This window comes from Macaca mulatta, chromosome 2 (genome assembly GCF_049350105.2).
Source record: "Macaca mulatta isolate MMU2019108-1 chromosome 2, T2T-MMU8v2.0, whole genome shotgun sequence".
Classification (NCBI taxonomy): Eukaryota; Metazoa; Chordata; class Mammalia; order Primates; family Cercopithecidae; genus Macaca; species Macaca mulatta.
In genome coordinates this window covers 141,560,322-141,579,709 of record NC_133407.1, presented here as the reverse complement: position 1 = coordinate 141,579,709, position 19,388 = coordinate 141,560,322, and the positions used below count along the sequence as shown (strand labels likewise).

The following is a 19,388-nucleotide window of genomic DNA, read 5'->3' as shown; positions in this document are numbered from 1 at the left end:
GCCTTTATTGGCTGGGCGCGGTGCCTCACGCCTGTAATCCCAGCACTTTGGGAGACGGAGACGGGCGGATCACGAGGTCAGGAGATGGAGACTATCCTGGCTAACACGGTGAAACCCTTCCCCTACTAAAAATACAAAAAAAATAGCTGGGCATGGTGGCAGGTGCCTGTAGTCCCAGTTACTTGAGAGGCTGAGGCAGGAGAATGGCATGAACCCGGGAGGCGGAGCTTGTAGTGAGAGGAGATCGTGCCACTGCACTCCAGCCTGGGTGACAGAGCGACACTCCGTCTCAAAAAAAAAAAAAAAAAAAAAAATTGCCTTTATCTAATTTAATGCTTTTGTATTTGAATAATGCTTGGTCTAAAACTAATAATTCTGCCCTCATTTATTTTTCTTTTTAAAATCTGTTTTGTTAGTAGGCTAGGTATTTTGTGTCGTTGTATTTTGTTTAGATCGTAAAGATTTTTAACTCAATCTGAGGCTCTTATGTTTAAAGTAAGTTGCATTTCTTTATATTTCATGATAAGCTATATACACTCATATGTCATATTTCTATACTTTTCTTCATATATGCTTTTTTGCTCATCTTTAGAGTCTCTGGTTAAACAGATTACAGCTTCTTTGTTGTTGTTGTAGTTTGTTTGTTTGTTTGTTTGTTTTCTGAGATGGAGTCTCACTATGTTGACCATGCTGGAGTACAGTGGCGTGATCCTGGCTCACTGCAAACTTCGCATTCTGGGTTCAAGCAATTCTCCTGCCTCAAGCATCCCAAGTGGCTGGGATTACAGGCATGCACTACCATGCCCAGCTAACTTTTTAAAATCTTTAGTAGAGATGGGGTTTCACCATGTTGGCCCGCTGGTTTGAAACTCCTGACCTCAAGTGATCTGCCTGCCTCGGCATCCCAAAGTGCTGGGATTACAGGCGTGAGCCACCATGCCTGGCCACAACTTCTTTGATTTTATTGTCTCTAGCAACTTAGATGGTACATATCCCATTTTTATTTATTAGATCTATGTTTTATTTATTTTTAAAACAAATTTTGTGATATGTTTTTAATTATTATTTTGTATTTATCTTTTTTTGAGACGAAGTCTCACTCTGTTGCCCAGGCTGGAGTGCAGTGGCGATCTCAGCTCACAGCAACCTTCGCTTCCCGTGATCAAGTGATTGTCCTGCCTCAGCCTCCCGAATAGCTGGGACTACAGGTGCCCACCACCATGCCCAGCTAATTTTTTGTATTTTTCTTTTTAGTAAGATGGGGTTTCACTGTGTTAGCCAGGATGGTCTCGATTTCCTGACCTCAAGTGATCTGCCCGCCTCAGCCTCCCAAAGTGTTGAGATTATAGGTGTGAGCCACCTTGCCCAGCCCAATTATTTATATTTAGCAAATTTATGTGTCATACATAAATACAAGAGAATATATGGGCTACTACGAGCACAGGTCCTATGCTGAAACCAAGTAAAGTTATGTCATTGGAAACATTTTAAAAAAATTTTCCAAATCCTGTGACTATATCTCTGGAACTGTGTATAGCACCATGTATAAAACACCAAGTGTTTTCCTGGCAGCTCCCAGTAAACATCCTTTCTTCTTTAATTTTTAAAATAAAAAATACCATAATATTTTTTACTCCCTCTCAAACATGAGAAAGTACAATATGTTTTTACTAGTAAAAGGATGATGAACTCACATGGAATGGTATGTGATGATATTAAACAATAAAATAATATGTATACACTGATGATCTATCTTTACCAATTACATTGATTACATATGGATTGGAACTTTACTATCTAATTTTTGTATTTATGAAGCTTTCTGATTATTATACTGATTATTCATTTTATGTTCTTTATAAAAACTTATGTAGTTAGTCATGCTTATCACTAATTCAATTTTCTACAGTGTTCATTTGGCTTTTTACTGAGTCTGCATTGCAGATTTTAATATTGCCATTTCTCATCATTGCCAGTTCCCTTCAAACTTCAATCTGCATTGGCAGCAGCTCTCTTTTAACATTGGCATCTTTGTTTCATAGAATCCATGTTTTCTTGTACTTGACGGAAAGCACAATGGAGATGCATCCATTAATTTTCTTAAGGCATTCCTTCCACACGCATTTTCACTCTGTTTTGTTTTGCTTTGCCTCCCTAGGCAATGTCTGACATTTCCCCTCCTTCCTGATCACTAAATATATTTTTTTTTATCACTAAGTATTTTCTCAAGTCATCATGATAGTGTAGATTTTTTATTTTATTATTTATTTATATAGTGTAGATATTTTATTTTTTATTTAACTCTATGACTCTAACACATTGGTTGTAATTCTATCCAAGCCTTGGTTTCACTAGCTAAGAATGGGTGCATCCCTCTATTTCTATAAATTGACTGCATGGGGCTCCCAGAATCTCAATTTTTAAAACTTAAGTTTAAGGCAATTTGATAACCATTTTCTATTTCCAACTTACTGGTGTCTGGCTATCATTGATTTCATAAAATTTTGAGGAACAAAAATGGAGCTTTCTATTGCTTCAGTCACCACTTTCACAGTAAACTACACCACCTTTCCCCATATCCATACCCATGTGCCATGTTGGCTCCTTTTGACAACCTCCCCACTCTAGACTTATATACAGCTGTTCTGTCTATAATACTCCTCCTTTCCTTCTACTCTCTTGTCCTTCAGATCTAAGCCTCAGAACCAGTACTTCAAGGAAGCCTTCTCTGACTCCCCAGTCCACATCATGTCCTTCTATTTTACATGGTCACTGAACCCTGTTTCCCTTTCCCTTACCCCCACCTCACAACCAAAAGCACACATCTCAGTATGATTTCATTACCTTGCTCCTCCCCAGCAGACCTGTAGGCTACATGGCAGGAGAAAACATTTTGTTTTTGCTCACTCCTATATCTTCCCTGTCTATAACAAGGCCTGGTATCTGAAAGGTTCTGCCAAAATCTCATACTTTTACTTTTTAAAAGAAATCTTATTCCTTTAACCTTGAAATCCTAATTTACATAATCCATTAGAACCCAATCATAAATCTCATTCATCACAACTGTGTCCATTGAAGTAAACTGGAGTTTAGAAGGAGTGCTGGCTTGCAGAGACAGTGAACAAATTCCCAAGGTAGCAAGAGAGGAAGGTACATGAATGTCTTTCTTATATTTGGGTACTAATTTTAGAGAGATGTCATAGCTAACTCATTTTGCAGTAAGTGGAAAAGGAAGAAATATAATCCTTAAATCAGCCACCTTTTGTTTTTAAAAGCCCTTTTATCTTTCCAAAAAGCAAACTCTGGTCTGTGTGAAATGATAAGAACTGGGCTTCAAACACTTAAAACTGAAGCATCTTGGCATTTCCCAGGTGTTCCCTAGTATATGTGCTGATTTGAGGGAATGTGAGGAAGTGTACATTCCACACTACTTCACAAAGTAGAGATTCTTTGGATATTTCTGAAATGCTACGTTATCAACTGCAACTGTCATTCCAGCTGTGCCTGCCATATGGATTTATGAAGTCCTGTGGAGTGTTTTTATGACACAACTCCTTTCCAGGGGTTAATTGTGACAGTGAAGATAGTGATAATGTGTTAACCTGCACCAGATGATGGGAGAAAAAGAGGGTGTGTTTCGGCTGGAGATGGGAAGAGCTCTCTTGGCTTGGTACAAAGTGGCTGCCCATTGTTTTGTTAGCAGCACCACCTACTTAAGATATCATGAACATTCTCTCAGCCTCTGAATTAAACATTAAACATTTCTTTGAGTTCATAATGCCGGCAGAGTTGGTCTCTCTGTAAAACTATTATGCTTCATTTGGAACTTTGTGTTTATTCTACATATCTGCAAATGTCAAAATCATTAGTGGATATGGAGAACTCCAATCAGCTTGATTGATTTGAAAAGTCTTTTATCCATATTGTTTGTCATTGATTAATATACAGCTACTCCAGTAAATCATTTCCTCTTAAATCAGTATTTTGATATTACATAGAATCAAAAGTTTTAATCCTACCCTCAGACAAAATGCCATGATTTATTCCTTTGTGTGTGAAAGTGAACTTCACTTGCCTAAATGTATAGTTTTCTCTGGTCTTCAATTAGGCTTTTTCCAGTTATTTTGTTCCTAATGTCTGAAAACCAAACTGAGTATGTTAAAACATATATCAGAAAAATTAACAGCTTTTTATTTAAGCCTAAGACTCCTCGGTTCAAAGTTACCAACAGTGGTAAATATTCCATTTCTGAGCCTTCAATTTCTGAGCTCCTAATCAGGGTCTATTTCCAAATTTCCAGGACTCAGTCAGCATTTCCTCATTCTATGTACTGCATCATTATCCTGCTTAATTCAACGTAACATCATGATGCACTGACCTGACAAAATACCTATTCATTGCTAAAAATGTAGCCAAAGAACCACTTCTTCCTTTTTCAGCTGAAAAAATGAGGTTCACAGGGTATATTTCCAGCAGGCATTAAAACAAGAATGGTTCCCGTCTATCCTGCAGTGATTGTCCACTGGATTATTTATGAAACGCTCAGCCAGATTCATGTTGTTGAAAGATCAGTGTTGATCATTTGTTCTCTTCTGGCTAGTACATCCCTGGTAGCACTCTCCTGGACGTGTAATGTGTTTTTCACATCTCCAGACTCTTCATGTCTCAACCTATGTTCTAACACAATGTCGTCCTTCACTGCTTTCTGGGACAGGGCAACTCCAAAAGAAAAAGCTCTGCATGTGGTCCAGCTTTGTCAAATGATCACAGTTTGTAGATCATTTAGCTTTATGGATCCATTATCATTTTCCAAATGTTATTTCCTTTTGGTACTAATGTGTTTGACCCTTACTCTGACATCAACGGGCCTCCAGTTCTAAGGACCAAATCTGGAGATAATCTTTTTTATTTTTTGGATGTTTAAAAAGATAATAGAGATGCACTCAACTTGAATTTAAATCAGTATATCCACAAGTACATAGTGCCTATCATTAAAGTAAGCACAAACTAACTGTCAGGAGAGAAGCTAGATAATTAGGGCCATCATTAAGTCACTGGTTTCTGCCCAATAAAGCACGCACGTGGAAACATTTGCACGAAAGCAAATGAGGAAAAAAGAGATAGAAAAAGAATTTCCTGAAATTCATTTCTGCTATTTTTTAGCCAAATTGTTATTTTTTCTTAACAATAAGATATTTAATTAACTGGTATTTATTAAGTAGCTAAGTCTATTTCTAAGTGCTATGGGCAGGAACTTTCTATAGCTGTAAAAACAGCGTAAGCATCTCTCTTACTAGAACTAAAAAAACAATTAAAGTGGAAGTATATAGCTACTAGTCCTGGGAAACTCTTCTCAAAAAACCAGACCACCAATTCTGTATAAGGTTACTTTAAGAAACTGGAGGCTCAGCTTTATAAAGTCTATAATTTTTCTATGACCAGGAAATGTTTGTTACTTATATAAACTTATTTTTTTCTATTCATAAGTATATAGTTGTTGACATCTAGGCATTCAAAAGTATAGTCATGAAACATTCAAGTTGTTTTAAAAAGAGTTGACAGGAAAATTCAAAGGCACAAAGTATGTTAGTAGCATCACAGAATATACTTCACCAATTTCAGAGATAACTGACTTCAAAAATATCCACCTCACTTCTTGTCATATCTGATAGGGGAGAAGCAAGTCACTCCTGTAGACATGCCAGGCCCCAATTCCTCCCTTTTGCTTCTTTTGCTGATTCTTTCTTTGAGCTAAATGATCTCATGGATGAGAGAAGTAGAGCCTGCCTTTGGTGTAGTGAGGTCAAGTACTCCCTCCCAGTGCCTATCCTTCTAAACACAAAACACTCCACCCAGGCCATTTGGGTCAGATAGTTTATCACAAATTGTTCCTGATCAATGTGGCTCTCTTTTGCTGCTCAATGGGTGAAAGAGGAGGCTTAATGAATGCAGAAAGTCATCACTTTATAAACTGTTTCACATTATTCTATGCTGATTACATCACTAATGTGCTGTAACCCCCTCTGATTGGCAAAGTGGAAAGAGAAAAAAGGGAGGAACTGGCCGATTATATTTCAGATAAAGGAGTCCAAGTTCATATCTTTCAAAGGAACACAGTAGAGTAAAGAAGCACCAAACAAGATCGACTTAAGAATATTTAATTCCTAGATGGGCACGGTGGCTCATGCCTGTACTCCCAGCACTTTGGGAGGCTGAGGTAGGAAGATCGCTTGGGGCCAGGAGTTTGAAACCAACTTGGGTAACAAAACAAGACCCCATCTCTAACAAAAGATAAAATAATTAGCCTGGTATGGTGGCTCATGCCTGTAGTACTGGCTGCTCAAGAGGCTGAGGTGGGAGGATTGCTTGAGCCCAGTTTCAGGCTGTAATGACCCATGATCGCACCACTGCACTCCAGACTAGGTGATAGAGTGAGACCCTGTCACAAGAAAAACAAACAGAAGAACATTTAATTCCTGATTTTTAAAAAAAGATATCTAGTAGTCGATGATGTTGATTAGCCTATCACTAACTAAATGTTAACCTTTCCCCTCTGAATTGAGATAGATGGCTACTAAAGTGAATATATAAAGTTCCTCCGTTAAGAAATGGAAATCGCAATGCATGTTTCATAGAAATTATGTTATAAAAGGTGGTTTAAACCAAGTTTGGCTGACCTCAACATTCTTGAAAAATGGCATAGTAGCAGTATTGCAATGCCACTCCCAGCCGACATTTTAAACATCATGTTGTAAGTTCCAAGACCAGATGACGAGAACCCACATTTTGCCTTATTACAAGACCTTTTTTGAATCACTGATCTGATTGTGTTAACCTACTGGACACCTGTGGTTTTTAATTTACTTGCAGGTGATAAGGCATCTCTCAGGGAAGTCACTTCTCAGGTGACATGAAATTGGTATCAAAGAGCAGCTATCTCAGTGGTGGTCAAGAAACAAAGACTCAGGACCCTAAGATCATTAGCTATCATTTGTTATTTGTGTTTTTAAAACTAGGACTATATTTGGGCACTTCTCTCATTACACACACACACACACACACACACACACACACACACACACACACAGAGAGAATGAGATGACTCAAGTGAAATGCTGGGCCTTTCCTTGTTCCCATATGTACCTTCAATCATGTTCCCAATATGACCAGAAAAGGTGATCAACACTTAGAGCAATGTTCTTATAGCTTTTTTATGACAATTAAGTGATTGTTAATTTTGTAACCATTTAAAAATCTCACATTTTGCTTTTTTAAGCTGCCACATAAAAATATGTTTAAGACAACATTCTTTAGTCTATTAAAAATATTCTCAGCATTATTTCAGCAGTATTTTTAAAGTTCTGGATCCTCCTAAGTCTACCTAGTGCCTTGTTTTTTCTAAGGAAATGAAGTCCAGGCATATACTGTACACGCTAAATAGAAAATGCAAATATAAACAATCACACAGGGTTTGGCTTATGAGAAGACGATTGGTAGAGTTTACCTTAACTGTAAAGTCTTTAAGAGCAATTCTCAAATGTTACAAGAATGGGATAAAGCCACAATGCCAGAGCATAACCAATTTATGTTAATAATAGATGTAAATTCCATACAAATCTCTTGGGAGATATATCTGAAAAGTATTTGCCTACATAAAAGTTGTTATATGAATGTAAATCAACAATCACATATATCCAAAGATGAGCAGTTCTCTGATTTAACTTTGACTTCAAGCTTAAGCAAATGAAAATAATCAAACCAAACCTAATTAATAAAATCAGGGCTGTCTGGAAGTTTTAACTGTGCAAATTGCTGCCACATTTGTTATGTCTTTTAATCCTCATAACAGATTTGAAAAGTTTACAGGACAAAGATGAATTCCATTTGGTTGGCATTATAGTAGTATGTGAGGATTTAAAAGTGATGCTAGGAACCCAGATATGGGGAAGGAGAGGGAGCCTGAAAAAGGTAATGAGAGAAAGTAGAGGGAGTAAGCGGGAAGTACAGGGACTGCTTCCTGAGGAAAGTGACCAGTCGTCCAAAGCACAGTTGACAAACCTAGGACCCAGCCAGGTGAATGTCAACAGCCAAGGAGGTCTGATATGATGGGTGGGGCCAATAACTAGACTTCCTAGACTTAAGCAATACTTAGAATGCAAAGAATACCATATTATGGTTGGAGATTTGCAGTGGGGTTAAATGGGATTTCATGCACCTTTGGGTAAGAAATGAGGACAATAGTTAAGCTAAATGTCTGGACTAAGAAGGTACCTGAAAATCTAAAATTATATAAAACTGGTAAACCCAGGAGCCAGTTGGGGGAAGAAGATGAGAATAAGGCATTGAATGTGGAGTTAGGCAGAGTTGGCAACTTGACTTGAATGTGGATGTCTTGAAGATTATTCTGGGCATAGAGGATGCTAAATTCTAGCACAGTAAGATTAGTCCTGGCTCAATGACCTGTCAGCATAGTTTGGACTAAGTAAGAAACTGGGTGAGTCTAACTCTGAAGGTGATATCTTGATACCGAAAGCGGAGTAAGTGTGGGAAGACAGAAACAAGTCAAATGAGGAAATAGGGCTCAGAGAAGTTACATAATTGGCCCAAGACCACATAGCAAGTTGATGGGAGAGCTAGGACTAGAACACGGGTGTCCTACTTTCACACTTTTATCTCTGTCCTACAGTAAATACAACATGGTCCAGCTGAAATAACCATGCTGTGGAAAGGCATGCTTGCTTCTTTTAAGGGCTGTGATTATAATCTGTGTGGGTATGCCCATGTAAAATTACATTTATGGAACCTTGGAGAGGTTTGCATATAGAGACGTTTTGCTGGGATAAGTCCTACTTGATTTTGTAATGCAGGGACACAAGTTTTCCACCCTGGCTGCATATTAAAATTACCTGGATGATGCCAGAGGATCCCCTGCCATCAAGAAACTCAGATTTAATTGACCTGGTGTGTGGGCCAAAGAACTAGTCACATAGAAAGTACAGTGCGTGTTTCCACTCTTTTCTGCTATGTATAAATAAAAGGGCACATTCTAGGCAACAATAACTTGTTCCTGCCAGTGATTAGAGTGTGCTCTCACATAATCTCTTTGTTTCTATTTCCTTATCTATGAAACACATGTCCTTACTTCTTATGGGATTATTGTGAGGATTCGGCGATAATATAATGTAAATTAAAGCATTATAAACACCATAAAGGACTCTACAGATGTTCTGTTCTAAGGTCCCTGGGTCTGATGCCCTGTGGATAGGATCCAACTGTAGGGGGGATGTGTTCTGCATAAAAGCAATCTAAAGATGAAAATTCTAGCTAGTTTCTCCAAAACCCATAACAACGACAATAATCTTAGAATCAGAGTCAGGTGGTTTTCTTTTTCAAATATACTCTGGGAAGCCATACATTCACCGATAATAATGTAGGAAAGTTGGATGAATAGAAAATGCTACTTCTGGGTTTTGTCTGCTTGTTTGCTTTTAAGACAGGATCTCATTCTGTTGCCCAGTCTGGAGAGCAGTGGTGTGATCATAGCTCACTGCAGACTTGAACTCCTAGGCCCAAGGAATCCTCCCACCTCATCCTCTCAAATAGCTAGGACTAGAAGTACACACCACCTCACCTGGCTAAGTTTTAAAATTATTTTTTTAGGCTGGGTGCGATGGCTCACACCTGTAATCCCAGCATTTTGGGAGGCTGAAGCGGGTGGATCCTGAGGTCAGGAGTTTGAGACCAGCCTGGGCAACGTGGCAAAACCCTGTCTCTACTAAAAATACAAAAATTAGCTGGGCATGGTGGCATGTGCCTGTAGTCCCAGCTACTCAGTAGGCTGAGGTGGGAGAATGTTTGAACTGGGAGGCAGAGGTTGCAGTGAGCTGAGATCACGCCACTGCACTCTAGACTGGGTGGCAGAGCGAGACTCTGTCCCAAATAAAATAAAATAAATTATTTCTTAGACAGTTGTGTTGCCAGGTTGATCTCCAACTCTTGGGCTCAAGTGATCCTCCTACCTTGGCCTCACAAAATGCTAGAATTACAGGCAGGAGGCACTGCACCTGACCAGAATGCTACTTCTGAGTATGAGTATCTAGGAAAAGTCAGCCTTTTCTTAGTTTTTCATTTCCTTTATGAACAAAAACATATAAAGTCAAAGATAAAGCCTAAGGTAACTATATTTTATTTTGAATTATTTTAAATTGGCCGGTGCAGTGGCTCACACCCGTAATCCCAGCACTTTGGGAGGCCGAGATCACTTGAAGTCAGGAGTTTGAGATCAGCCTGGCTAACATGGTGAAATCTCATCTCTACTAAAAATACAAAAATTAGCCAGGTGTGGTGGTGCACTCCTGTAATCCCAGCTACTCGGGAGGCTGAGGTGGGAGAATCAGCTTGAACCCAGGAGGTAGAGGTTGCAGTGAGCCGCGATTGTGCCACTGCACTCCAGCCTTGTATGAGACTCTGTTTCAAAAAATAAATAAATAAATGAATTATTTTAAATAAAAATTTCACATAAGGAATGCTCAGCCCTTCCGCTTGAGTGATATGGAAATCAAAGCACTCCATCTCAGCAGGGCTGGACCTGGGCTAGTTTTGTAGATGATCCAAGTGAATGGACCTTAAATCTGGTGCTGCCTCAGAGTGAGCAAGTCAGCTAGAGCTTTTTTTTTTGAGCTAGAGTCTCACTCTGTTGCCCAGGCTGGAGTGCAGTGGTGCGATCTTGGCTCACTGCAACCTCCACCTCCTGGGTTCAAGCAATTCTCCTGTCTCAGCCTCCCAAGTTGCTGGGATTACAAGCGCGCACCAGCAGACTAATTTTTATATTTTTAGCAGAGACGGGGTTTCTCCATGTTGGCCAGGCTGATCTCTAACTCCTGGTCTCAAGTGATCCGCCTGCCTCGGCCCCCCAAAGTGCTGGGATTACAGGTGTGAGTCACCGTGCCTGGCCTGTTTTTTTTTGTTTTTTGTTTTTTAACAGCCTTGACGACCCTACCCCAGATTTATGGAATCAGAATATCCTTGTGAACAGGTTGGATACCTATGGTTTTAACAATTTGCCCTCCAGATTCTCAAGCTGTTAACCCTCACTGGCCAGAGGTGGGGTGTGTGTGGGAACCACAGCTATGACTGACTCAGGGCATCCCAAACTTGAATGTGCATATGATCACTTGGAGATCTTATTAAAATGTAAGTTCCAATTCAGTAGGCTGTAGTGGGATCTTAGATTTTACCTTTTTATCAAATTTCCAGGTGAGGCCAATGCTGCTGGTACATGGACCACCCTTTGAGTAGCAAGCATCTTGGTGACATAAAAGGAAGGCATGAACAAAAACCTCTTTTGATGAACAGTTCGTGAGGATTTTATTGATGAATAAACTAGAAATTTTCATACATCGGAAGGAAGAATCTCAAAGTTCCTCTGTTCTATTCCTATTTAATGAGAGCTTGGTTAAAGGTCATGAATTCCTGGTGCCCAGTGACCCTGAAGTTGGCAGAAAGCAAAGTGGACATTCTGGACCTCAATAATCTCTGTTTCTAATAGAAAGGAGCACCAAGGATAGCCAGAGTCCATCAAAGTGATTTCTATTTTTTGGTGTTTTCTTATATTTAATGGTAAAAATCTATGCAAAACCATCACATCTGAATTCATACATATAAACCAAGAGATGACAAAGAGACCACACATAGTGATTGGTAGAGTGCTGGAAATACCTGCTGACTGAAATGCTTTTCAAAACAGATTAATTGCTGCTCATTTCTCTGCTACCCTAAGAAGGTCTGACACCGCACAGCTTTCGAAATAGGACATGCAACGTCCCTTACAATGGATTTCATGCCATTACTCAGTACCCCACTGATATAATAAAAGGCTGACTCATTTCCTTTCCTCTGCATGATCTGTTACAATGAAAACCAGGAGACCATATGCTGGGTCTAAAATGCTCAGTATGTCCAGTGGCTCACAGTGAATGTTCCAGCTTTAGGGTGACACACAGCCCAGAAAAGCAGTGAGAGAATCACTGCCGTACAGTTGCGTTGGAGGCTTTTGAGAAATTGGAAGGATTTCATCAGATAATCATTGTCTCCCTTGTCCAAAACTGATGGATGTCTGAGACACTCTCTTATAACCTTGAATATCTTCTTTGTTCTTTTCTCAAAAACGTCTTAGCCGTGCCTGCTTTGCCCACAGCGTTACTGTGTGCACCGTTTCTAATAGAGCTCATAATAAGAATATTTATTTCCTTGTCTTTCACCATCAAGATTGTCAGGAATGTCAGCACAGCTCAAGAAACTGGATTTCAGAGCTGCTGACTGCTGCCAGCAGAGACAAGTGCATTTCAGTAGATGTCTACGGAAATTTTTAATATACTTCTCTGTGGGAAAGGGAAAGTAGTCAGGTACTTCATTGTGCAGCAGCACAGCATCACTTCATGTGTTTTGCCTTTCCTAAAGAGATCATTATATCAGACATTAGTGGTATTTTTTCTTAATATATCTACAAGATTAATTTTTAGGGTTGGTGCCATGTGATGAAAACTTAATGCAGTGAAGGTAGCATGCAGAAGAAATTAGTAAAATCTTCCATTTTTATTTTGATCAGATTTCATATTAAAAAGAGAAGTGTTAGTCTGAGTGAACTTCACCTGAATCTAAATATATGTCCACAGTGAAGTGGTTTTCTCATATAAAGGACAGGCCTTCAATAATGCAAACACACTTGATAAACAAGATGTTTAGCCCTTATTGAGTTATAATTATGTATTGATAGAATTAATAGGGATTTGAGAGACTTCTTTTAATCTCTTCATTTTATAGATAGGCAGAGTGAGGCATAAATAATTTGAAGATATTTTCCCAGTATCAAATAATGATTTGAAACAGAACAAGGATCAAAACTCATATCCCAGACTCCAAATTTAGTGCTTCTGATACTAACTTGAAAGGAAAATGAAATCCTGAAGAACAATCCCATTTTCCAAACACAAACCTCTGAAATCAAACCTAGATTTTCTGTTAGTCTTCAAAAGCCAGCAATCCTAACAATTCAATGTCCCTGATCCAGACATAGAGGGGAACCTGCCTCTCCCACCTTTCCTTCGTATGCAGGATGTTTGAAGTACATGCCTCTTAGCTCCTTTACTAATTGTTATTTTCTGCTGGAAATGTTAGCTCAGAATTAGATGAGAAAGGAAACATTACAACTTTTGAACAGAGGACAAAAATAAAATAGTGTTTTCAAATTCCAAATCTAAAAAGTTTGTTCTTTTAATCATATGGAAAGCCGAACTAAAAATTAAGACAATAACAAGAATAGCAGATATTTAACTAAACTTCAGCCTGGATTTCCAAGAGTAGAGTTTATCAATCTTGTCATTACAGACGTTAGTGGAATCCTAATAAATATTACTATTTATTAAACCTCCGCACTACTGAATCCCTTATATGCAGTTATATTTGCCTTTTAGTATTCGTAGTTCCTTTTAGCCGATGCTGCAAATTGCCTACACATCTCTCCATATTCTCCCTTATTAGTAAAATTATGATATTTTCCAGAGCATAATATATCTGCATAAAATACTTGATATTTTAGTCTCCTTTGCCACTGGGGTGATCAATAAAATGGAGGCAAAGTCCTCAGGCAAAGAAAACTTCCGATAAAAAAAGGTAAATTGAAATGACAAAAACAAGCAAAAACAAACTACTGCCTTTTGTCTTTGCTGCTTCCCATTTGATCTGGTTTGGAATGCAGACTTCATGCCTCATCCATACCACATGCTAAGCACTTCAGAGAAGAATCAGAGAAGGGCATGAGTCCTGGAAGACATCCTCAAAAAGCTGTGCTAGCTTTAGATTGTATACCTTTGAAAATCTTGCATGCCAGCCAGGTGCAGTGGCTCATGCCTGTAATCCCAGCACTTTGGGAGGCCAAGGCTGGTGGATCACTTGAGGTCAGGAGTTTGAGACCAGCCTGGTCAACATGGTGAAATCCTATTTCTACTAAAAATATAAAAATTAGCCAGGCATGGTGGTGGACGCCTGTAATCCCAGCTACTCGGAAGGCTGAGGCATGAGAATCACTTGAACCTGGGAGGCAGAGGTTACAGTGAGCTGAGATTACACCACTACATTCCAGACCGGGTGACAAAGTGAGACTCTGTCTCAAAAAAAAGAAAGAGAAAATGTTGCATGTGAAAAAAAGAACATTATGAGCTGGGTTTTCAGTTATTTGCAGCCCAGCGCATTCCTAACTGATCTAGTTGTTATGAGTCTCCACAAAGTGATCTAGATTCTATGGTCAAGGAACTTCTGTTCTTGGTCTGATCCTGTGACACTGCAATTAATAAGAAATATATATATTTGGTCTGCGTCCCAAAACACTTGTAATTTCCTGAGTGATGTTGGTGAGAAGAGTGTCTTTTGTTATTCATAAATAGGCCCTTTTCAGCAATACTTTGAGTTTATTCTAACTAAGTGACTGTTGGTGAGGTCCATTGATTGGTTGTCAGAGGAACCAACCAAATAATTAAAGGGTTAGAACTTTCAGCCTCCCCATTCCCCACTCCTGGGGATGGGAGAAGGGCTGGAAATTGAGTTCAATTACCAATGGCCATAGATTCAATCAATCATGCCTACATAACAGAACCTGCATAAAAACTCTAAATGACAGAGTTTGGAGAGCTTCAGAGTTAATGAATGCATCCACATGTGGGGAGGATCCACAAAGATAGAAACTCTTGCATTCAGAACCCTTCAGACCTCACTCTCTCTATATGTTTACCTGGCTGTTCATATGTAACCTTTATATATCTTTTATAAGAAGCTGGTATGGTAAGTAAACTGTTTTCCCTGAGTTCTGGGAGCCATTCTAGCAAATATGGAGGCCAAGGAGGGAGTTTTGGGAGTCCCACTTTACAGCCAGTTACTCAGAAGTATGGGAGGTCAAGCACTTGAAAGTGCCATTTGAAGTGGGGGCAGCCTTGTGGGACTGAGCCTTTCTCCTATGAGTTCTGACACTAACCATCCCAGAGTAGTTAGTGGGGTAGTTACTGTCAAAAATGGAACTGTCCACCTGTCGTTGGACAGCCAGGTGGTGTACAGAAGATTGGAGACTTGGTTGTTAGTGTGGAAAAAACCCATACATTTGGTGTCAGAAGTATTGCGAGTAGAAATAGTTCACAGACAGTTCCCAGACCAACCAGGAGATAGAATAAATCAGGGCCATCTTCTTTAACCCAATCAAGTTGTAAGAAGAATGAGTAGTTTTAATGACACTGCTTTACCAAGCAACAGCATTCTGATTTTGATTGACTCATGTGTCTTTCTATTTGTGCCAGGTAGACTGCAGTGGGGTGGAAAATTTGCACAATCTGATATTTTCCTATCCTAATGATGGGAGGCATTCACAATAGTTTTTTCCTCTACATGAAGGGGCTTTGGGAATCTCTATAAATGACACTGTGCACTCAGCTGGTGTCAGGAGGGAGAACATTGAGCAAGAAAAATAACAGGGAGTGAAGCGTGCACATGTCAGTGCATTTATATGTACCTCCAGAATGGGGTGGCGGGCCACACAGTAGCACCATTCCTTGACCTCGACGGACAGACACAGTGCTTCTTGTTCTTGTTTTAAAGTTGTCAAGATCTGTTGAAAGAAATAAGGGAAAAAGCATTTACACTTTAAAGTCCTAAGATATCAGGGGAGAGTGCCACTATTTCAAAAGAGAACCATTCTGCTCAAAACTGTGTTGGTAGCACCCATACCTGGGGAATTCAGGAGAGCTTCTTTTCATATGATATTGTCCCATCCTCCTTGATGTTATGGTTATACTGCCCACTAAAATATCTACTTACCACATGTGCCTATTTAGATTTAAAATAATTAAAATTAAATACAATTTATAATTGAGTTCCTCAGACACTAGTCACATTTCAAGTGCTCAATAGACACATGCACTTAGTGATTATCACACTGGCCAGCACAGACATAGAAGACTTCCATCATGCCAGGACATTATATTCGACAGTGCAGGTCTAGGTGAAGAAACTGAGGTTTAAAGATGTTAAGTAACCTGCCCAAGACCTCTCTGTATTTAAATATCATTATCAGGATGCAAAATCGGGTTTTCTGATACAATTCTGTTCACTTCACAAACCATTCTATTATATATAATTATACTTGTCTCTCCATATATACCCGGAGAGTGACTCTCCCTCTTTATACACAAACACAACTCTGTATAAAATGTATAAATAGACATAAATACAGACACACAATTGTTTTAAAGTTTTGCGTTGTACTTTAAAATATTTAGAAGGTACCGTTCATGGTTCTTTTTAGAAGAATGTTTTATTAACTCAAAAAGGTCAAGTCTGGTTAGAGAGATAAGACATTTATAAACTCAAAGATCACAGTATAGGTAAATAAGCCGTTACAAATACAAATGAGTTAATATAAGAAATATGTCTAATAAAGTGAGATATATTATTGTTTAAGAAACATTTTTTTCACCCTTCCAAATGTAAATCCTCTCAATAAGGAGTGTGTTAAGTGCCATTTCATTTTTTGTTGTCTATTACATTTGATTTAATAACCTTTTATCGGATTTAAGGCTTCTAATTCAAGTATGTTGTGCAGGGTTGCATACCATCTAGCTGTGCACATTAGAGCAGAGTAACATTTGCTGATGATTTTCTCCATGCTGGCCATTTTGGTAAGTATTTTATGATGATTATCTCATGTACTCCTAACAACAATCAGGAAGGCTGCAGTTACAAATTGGAATGTTTCCACACTCAGGCTTAGTTTCAAGGAGTGCTAAGGATATTTTAAAAATTACACATATACATGTCTTAATTACCATATTCTTCTGGAATTAGGGACATTTTAAGTTTGTACATTATTGTCTTCATCACTTATGTATTCATAAAAATTCCATTAAGTACCATCTGACTGCCAACTCAGAAGGCAAGCATTGTGAGAACACAGCTTCTGTCCTGTTGGGGCTCAAGCAGGCAGGTCTGACACATAACACCTAATCATAGCAACCCAAAGACTGCCAGGTTTGGGCTGTGAAAAGTGCACATGAAGGACACACACATACTCAGCACAAAACAAATCAAAGCTATGATTTGAAAAACATTGCTGATGTAATAGACTTCTTTTTATTCAATGGACACCAGGTGAGGGTAGAACATGGTATTTTTCTTATCTTTATGGACATGGTCTGAGATTTCTTCAAAAGGAACTAAACCAGGATTTTAAAAAGTATGTTATGGAATTAATATATTAAACCATTATCCCTAAAAGTAACACTGAATCAGTCTGAATTGTCACTTCTGCATATAGGTTCTTAGAGTAAGTCATCTACATTTTTGCACATATATCCCATTCAGTTTCCAGAATTACATGAAAAATTAAGAGCTGATAGATAGTAGAGATCAGGTATCATCTAGGCAAAACCAATCATGGTTTCTGACTAGAGAAACAGTATTAAGAAATGAGAAAGAAAATGAGAAATAGGAGCAATGATTTTTAACTATAAAAACTGTATTCATGTTTTTCCTTCTTAGTTTATGAATTCATTCACGTATACAGGTTTTAGGCATTTGAAGTGTATCTCATTAATCTGGCATTTGAGAAAATAATCAGAAACATTTATTAGTCATTAATTGAAATAGATTCCAGATGATGAACCCTACCTATACAGCAAATGGAAAGACTGTATTCGGGCAGATCTGAGTTTGAAAACTATCTCTGCCACTTATTAGCTGTGTTGACTATGGGCAGGTCTTAATTTTCTCACAAATATAATGACAATGAATGTTTCTTTGTTTCAACATGAGAATCATGTGAAAAGATTTAATGAGATAATCTTTGAAAAGGCATGAAGGCAAGCACAAGACCTTTCATGCTACAAGGCTGGTAGTCAGTATGTTTCTTCTGTTCATTGTGGAATGCTGTGATTCAGTGCCAAAGCATATCCCAAACATTCCAACTAAGGAAAGGTTTCAAATAGCAAATGCACACTAGAGTGAGCTGTAGATGTGAATCAAAGGACGTGATATTTATGCACATGTTTAGGGAAAGATTACATGCCTCAAATTGTTCTTTTCAGGTATGAATACCCAGATCCTAATAGTTAACAACATGATATTTTTTCTAAGTCAAAGAGCTATGTGTGTAAATGGGTATTATGTTAAAGTTTGTACACTCATGATTAAGCCTTTACCAGTAATATTTCCACATATATTTTTATTTATTTATTTATTTATTTATTAAAAATTTTTCCATCAGTTATTGGGATACAGGTGGCATTTGGTTACATGAGTAAGTTCTTTTTTTTTTTTTTTTTGGAGATGGAGCCTCACTCTGTTGCCAGGCTGGAGTGTAGTGGCATGATCACGGCTTACTGCAACCTCCACCCCCCAGGTTCAAGTGATTCTCCTGCCTCAGCCTCCTGAGTAGCTGGGACTATAGGAGTGCATCACCACACCCAGCTAATTTTTGTATTTTTAGTAGAGACAGAGTTTCACCACGTTGGCCAGGATGGTCTCAATCTCTTGACCTCATGATCCACCCAGTCTCCCAAAGTGCTGGGATTACAGGCATGAGCCACCATACCCAGCCATGAGTAACTTCTTTAGTGGTGATTTGTGAGCTTTTGGTGCACCCATCACCCAAGCAGTATACACTGCACTATATTTGTAGTCTTTTATTCCTTGCCCACCCTCCCACTCTTCCCCCCAAGTCCCCAAAGTCCATCGTATCATTCTTTTATTTTATCTTATCTACTTATTTATTTAGATGGACTCTCGCTCTGTTGCCCAGGCTGGAGTGCAGTGACGCGATCTCAACTCACTGCAAACTTTGCCTCCTGGGTTCATGCCATTCTCCTGCCTCAGCCTCCCAAGTAGCTGGGACTACAGGTGCCCGCCACCACGCCTGGCTAATTTTTTGTATTTTTAGTAGAGACAGGGTTTCATTGTGTTAGCCAGGATGGTCTTGATCTCCTGACCTTGTGATCCGCCCGCCTCAGCCTCCCAAAATGCTGGGATTGCAGGAGTGAGCCACCATGCCTGGCCTCATCATATCATTTTTATGCCTTGTGTCCTCATAGCTTAGTTCCCACATATCAGTGAGAACATACAATGTTTGGTTTTCCATTCCTGAGTTACTTCACTTAGAATAATAGTCTCCAGTCTCATCCAGGTCACTGCAAATGCTGTTTATCTATCCTTTTTATGGCTGTATAGTATTCCATCATATATATATATATATATATATATATATATATATATATATATATATATGCCATAGTTTCTTTAGCCACTCGTTGATTGATGGGCATTTGGGTTGGTTCTACGATTTTGCTATTGTGAAT

At 38.8% G+C, this 19,388-nt stretch overlaps 1 protein-coding gene across 2 annotated transcripts in view; it reads right to left on the bottom strand.

Moving 5' to 3' along the window:
• CNTN4 (contactin 4) overlaps window positions 1–19,388 on the bottom strand; it is a 975,901-nt gene that overhangs the window by 233,812 nt on the left and 722,701 nt on the right. For both annotated transcript variants that reach the window (XM_028844377.2, XM_028844378.2), the window contains one exon: window positions 15,554–15,649. In XM_028844377.2, coding sequence (XP_028700210.2) covers window positions 15,554–15,649 — 96 coding nt within the window. The remainder of the gene's footprint in view (window positions 1–15,553; window positions 15,650–19,388) is intronic.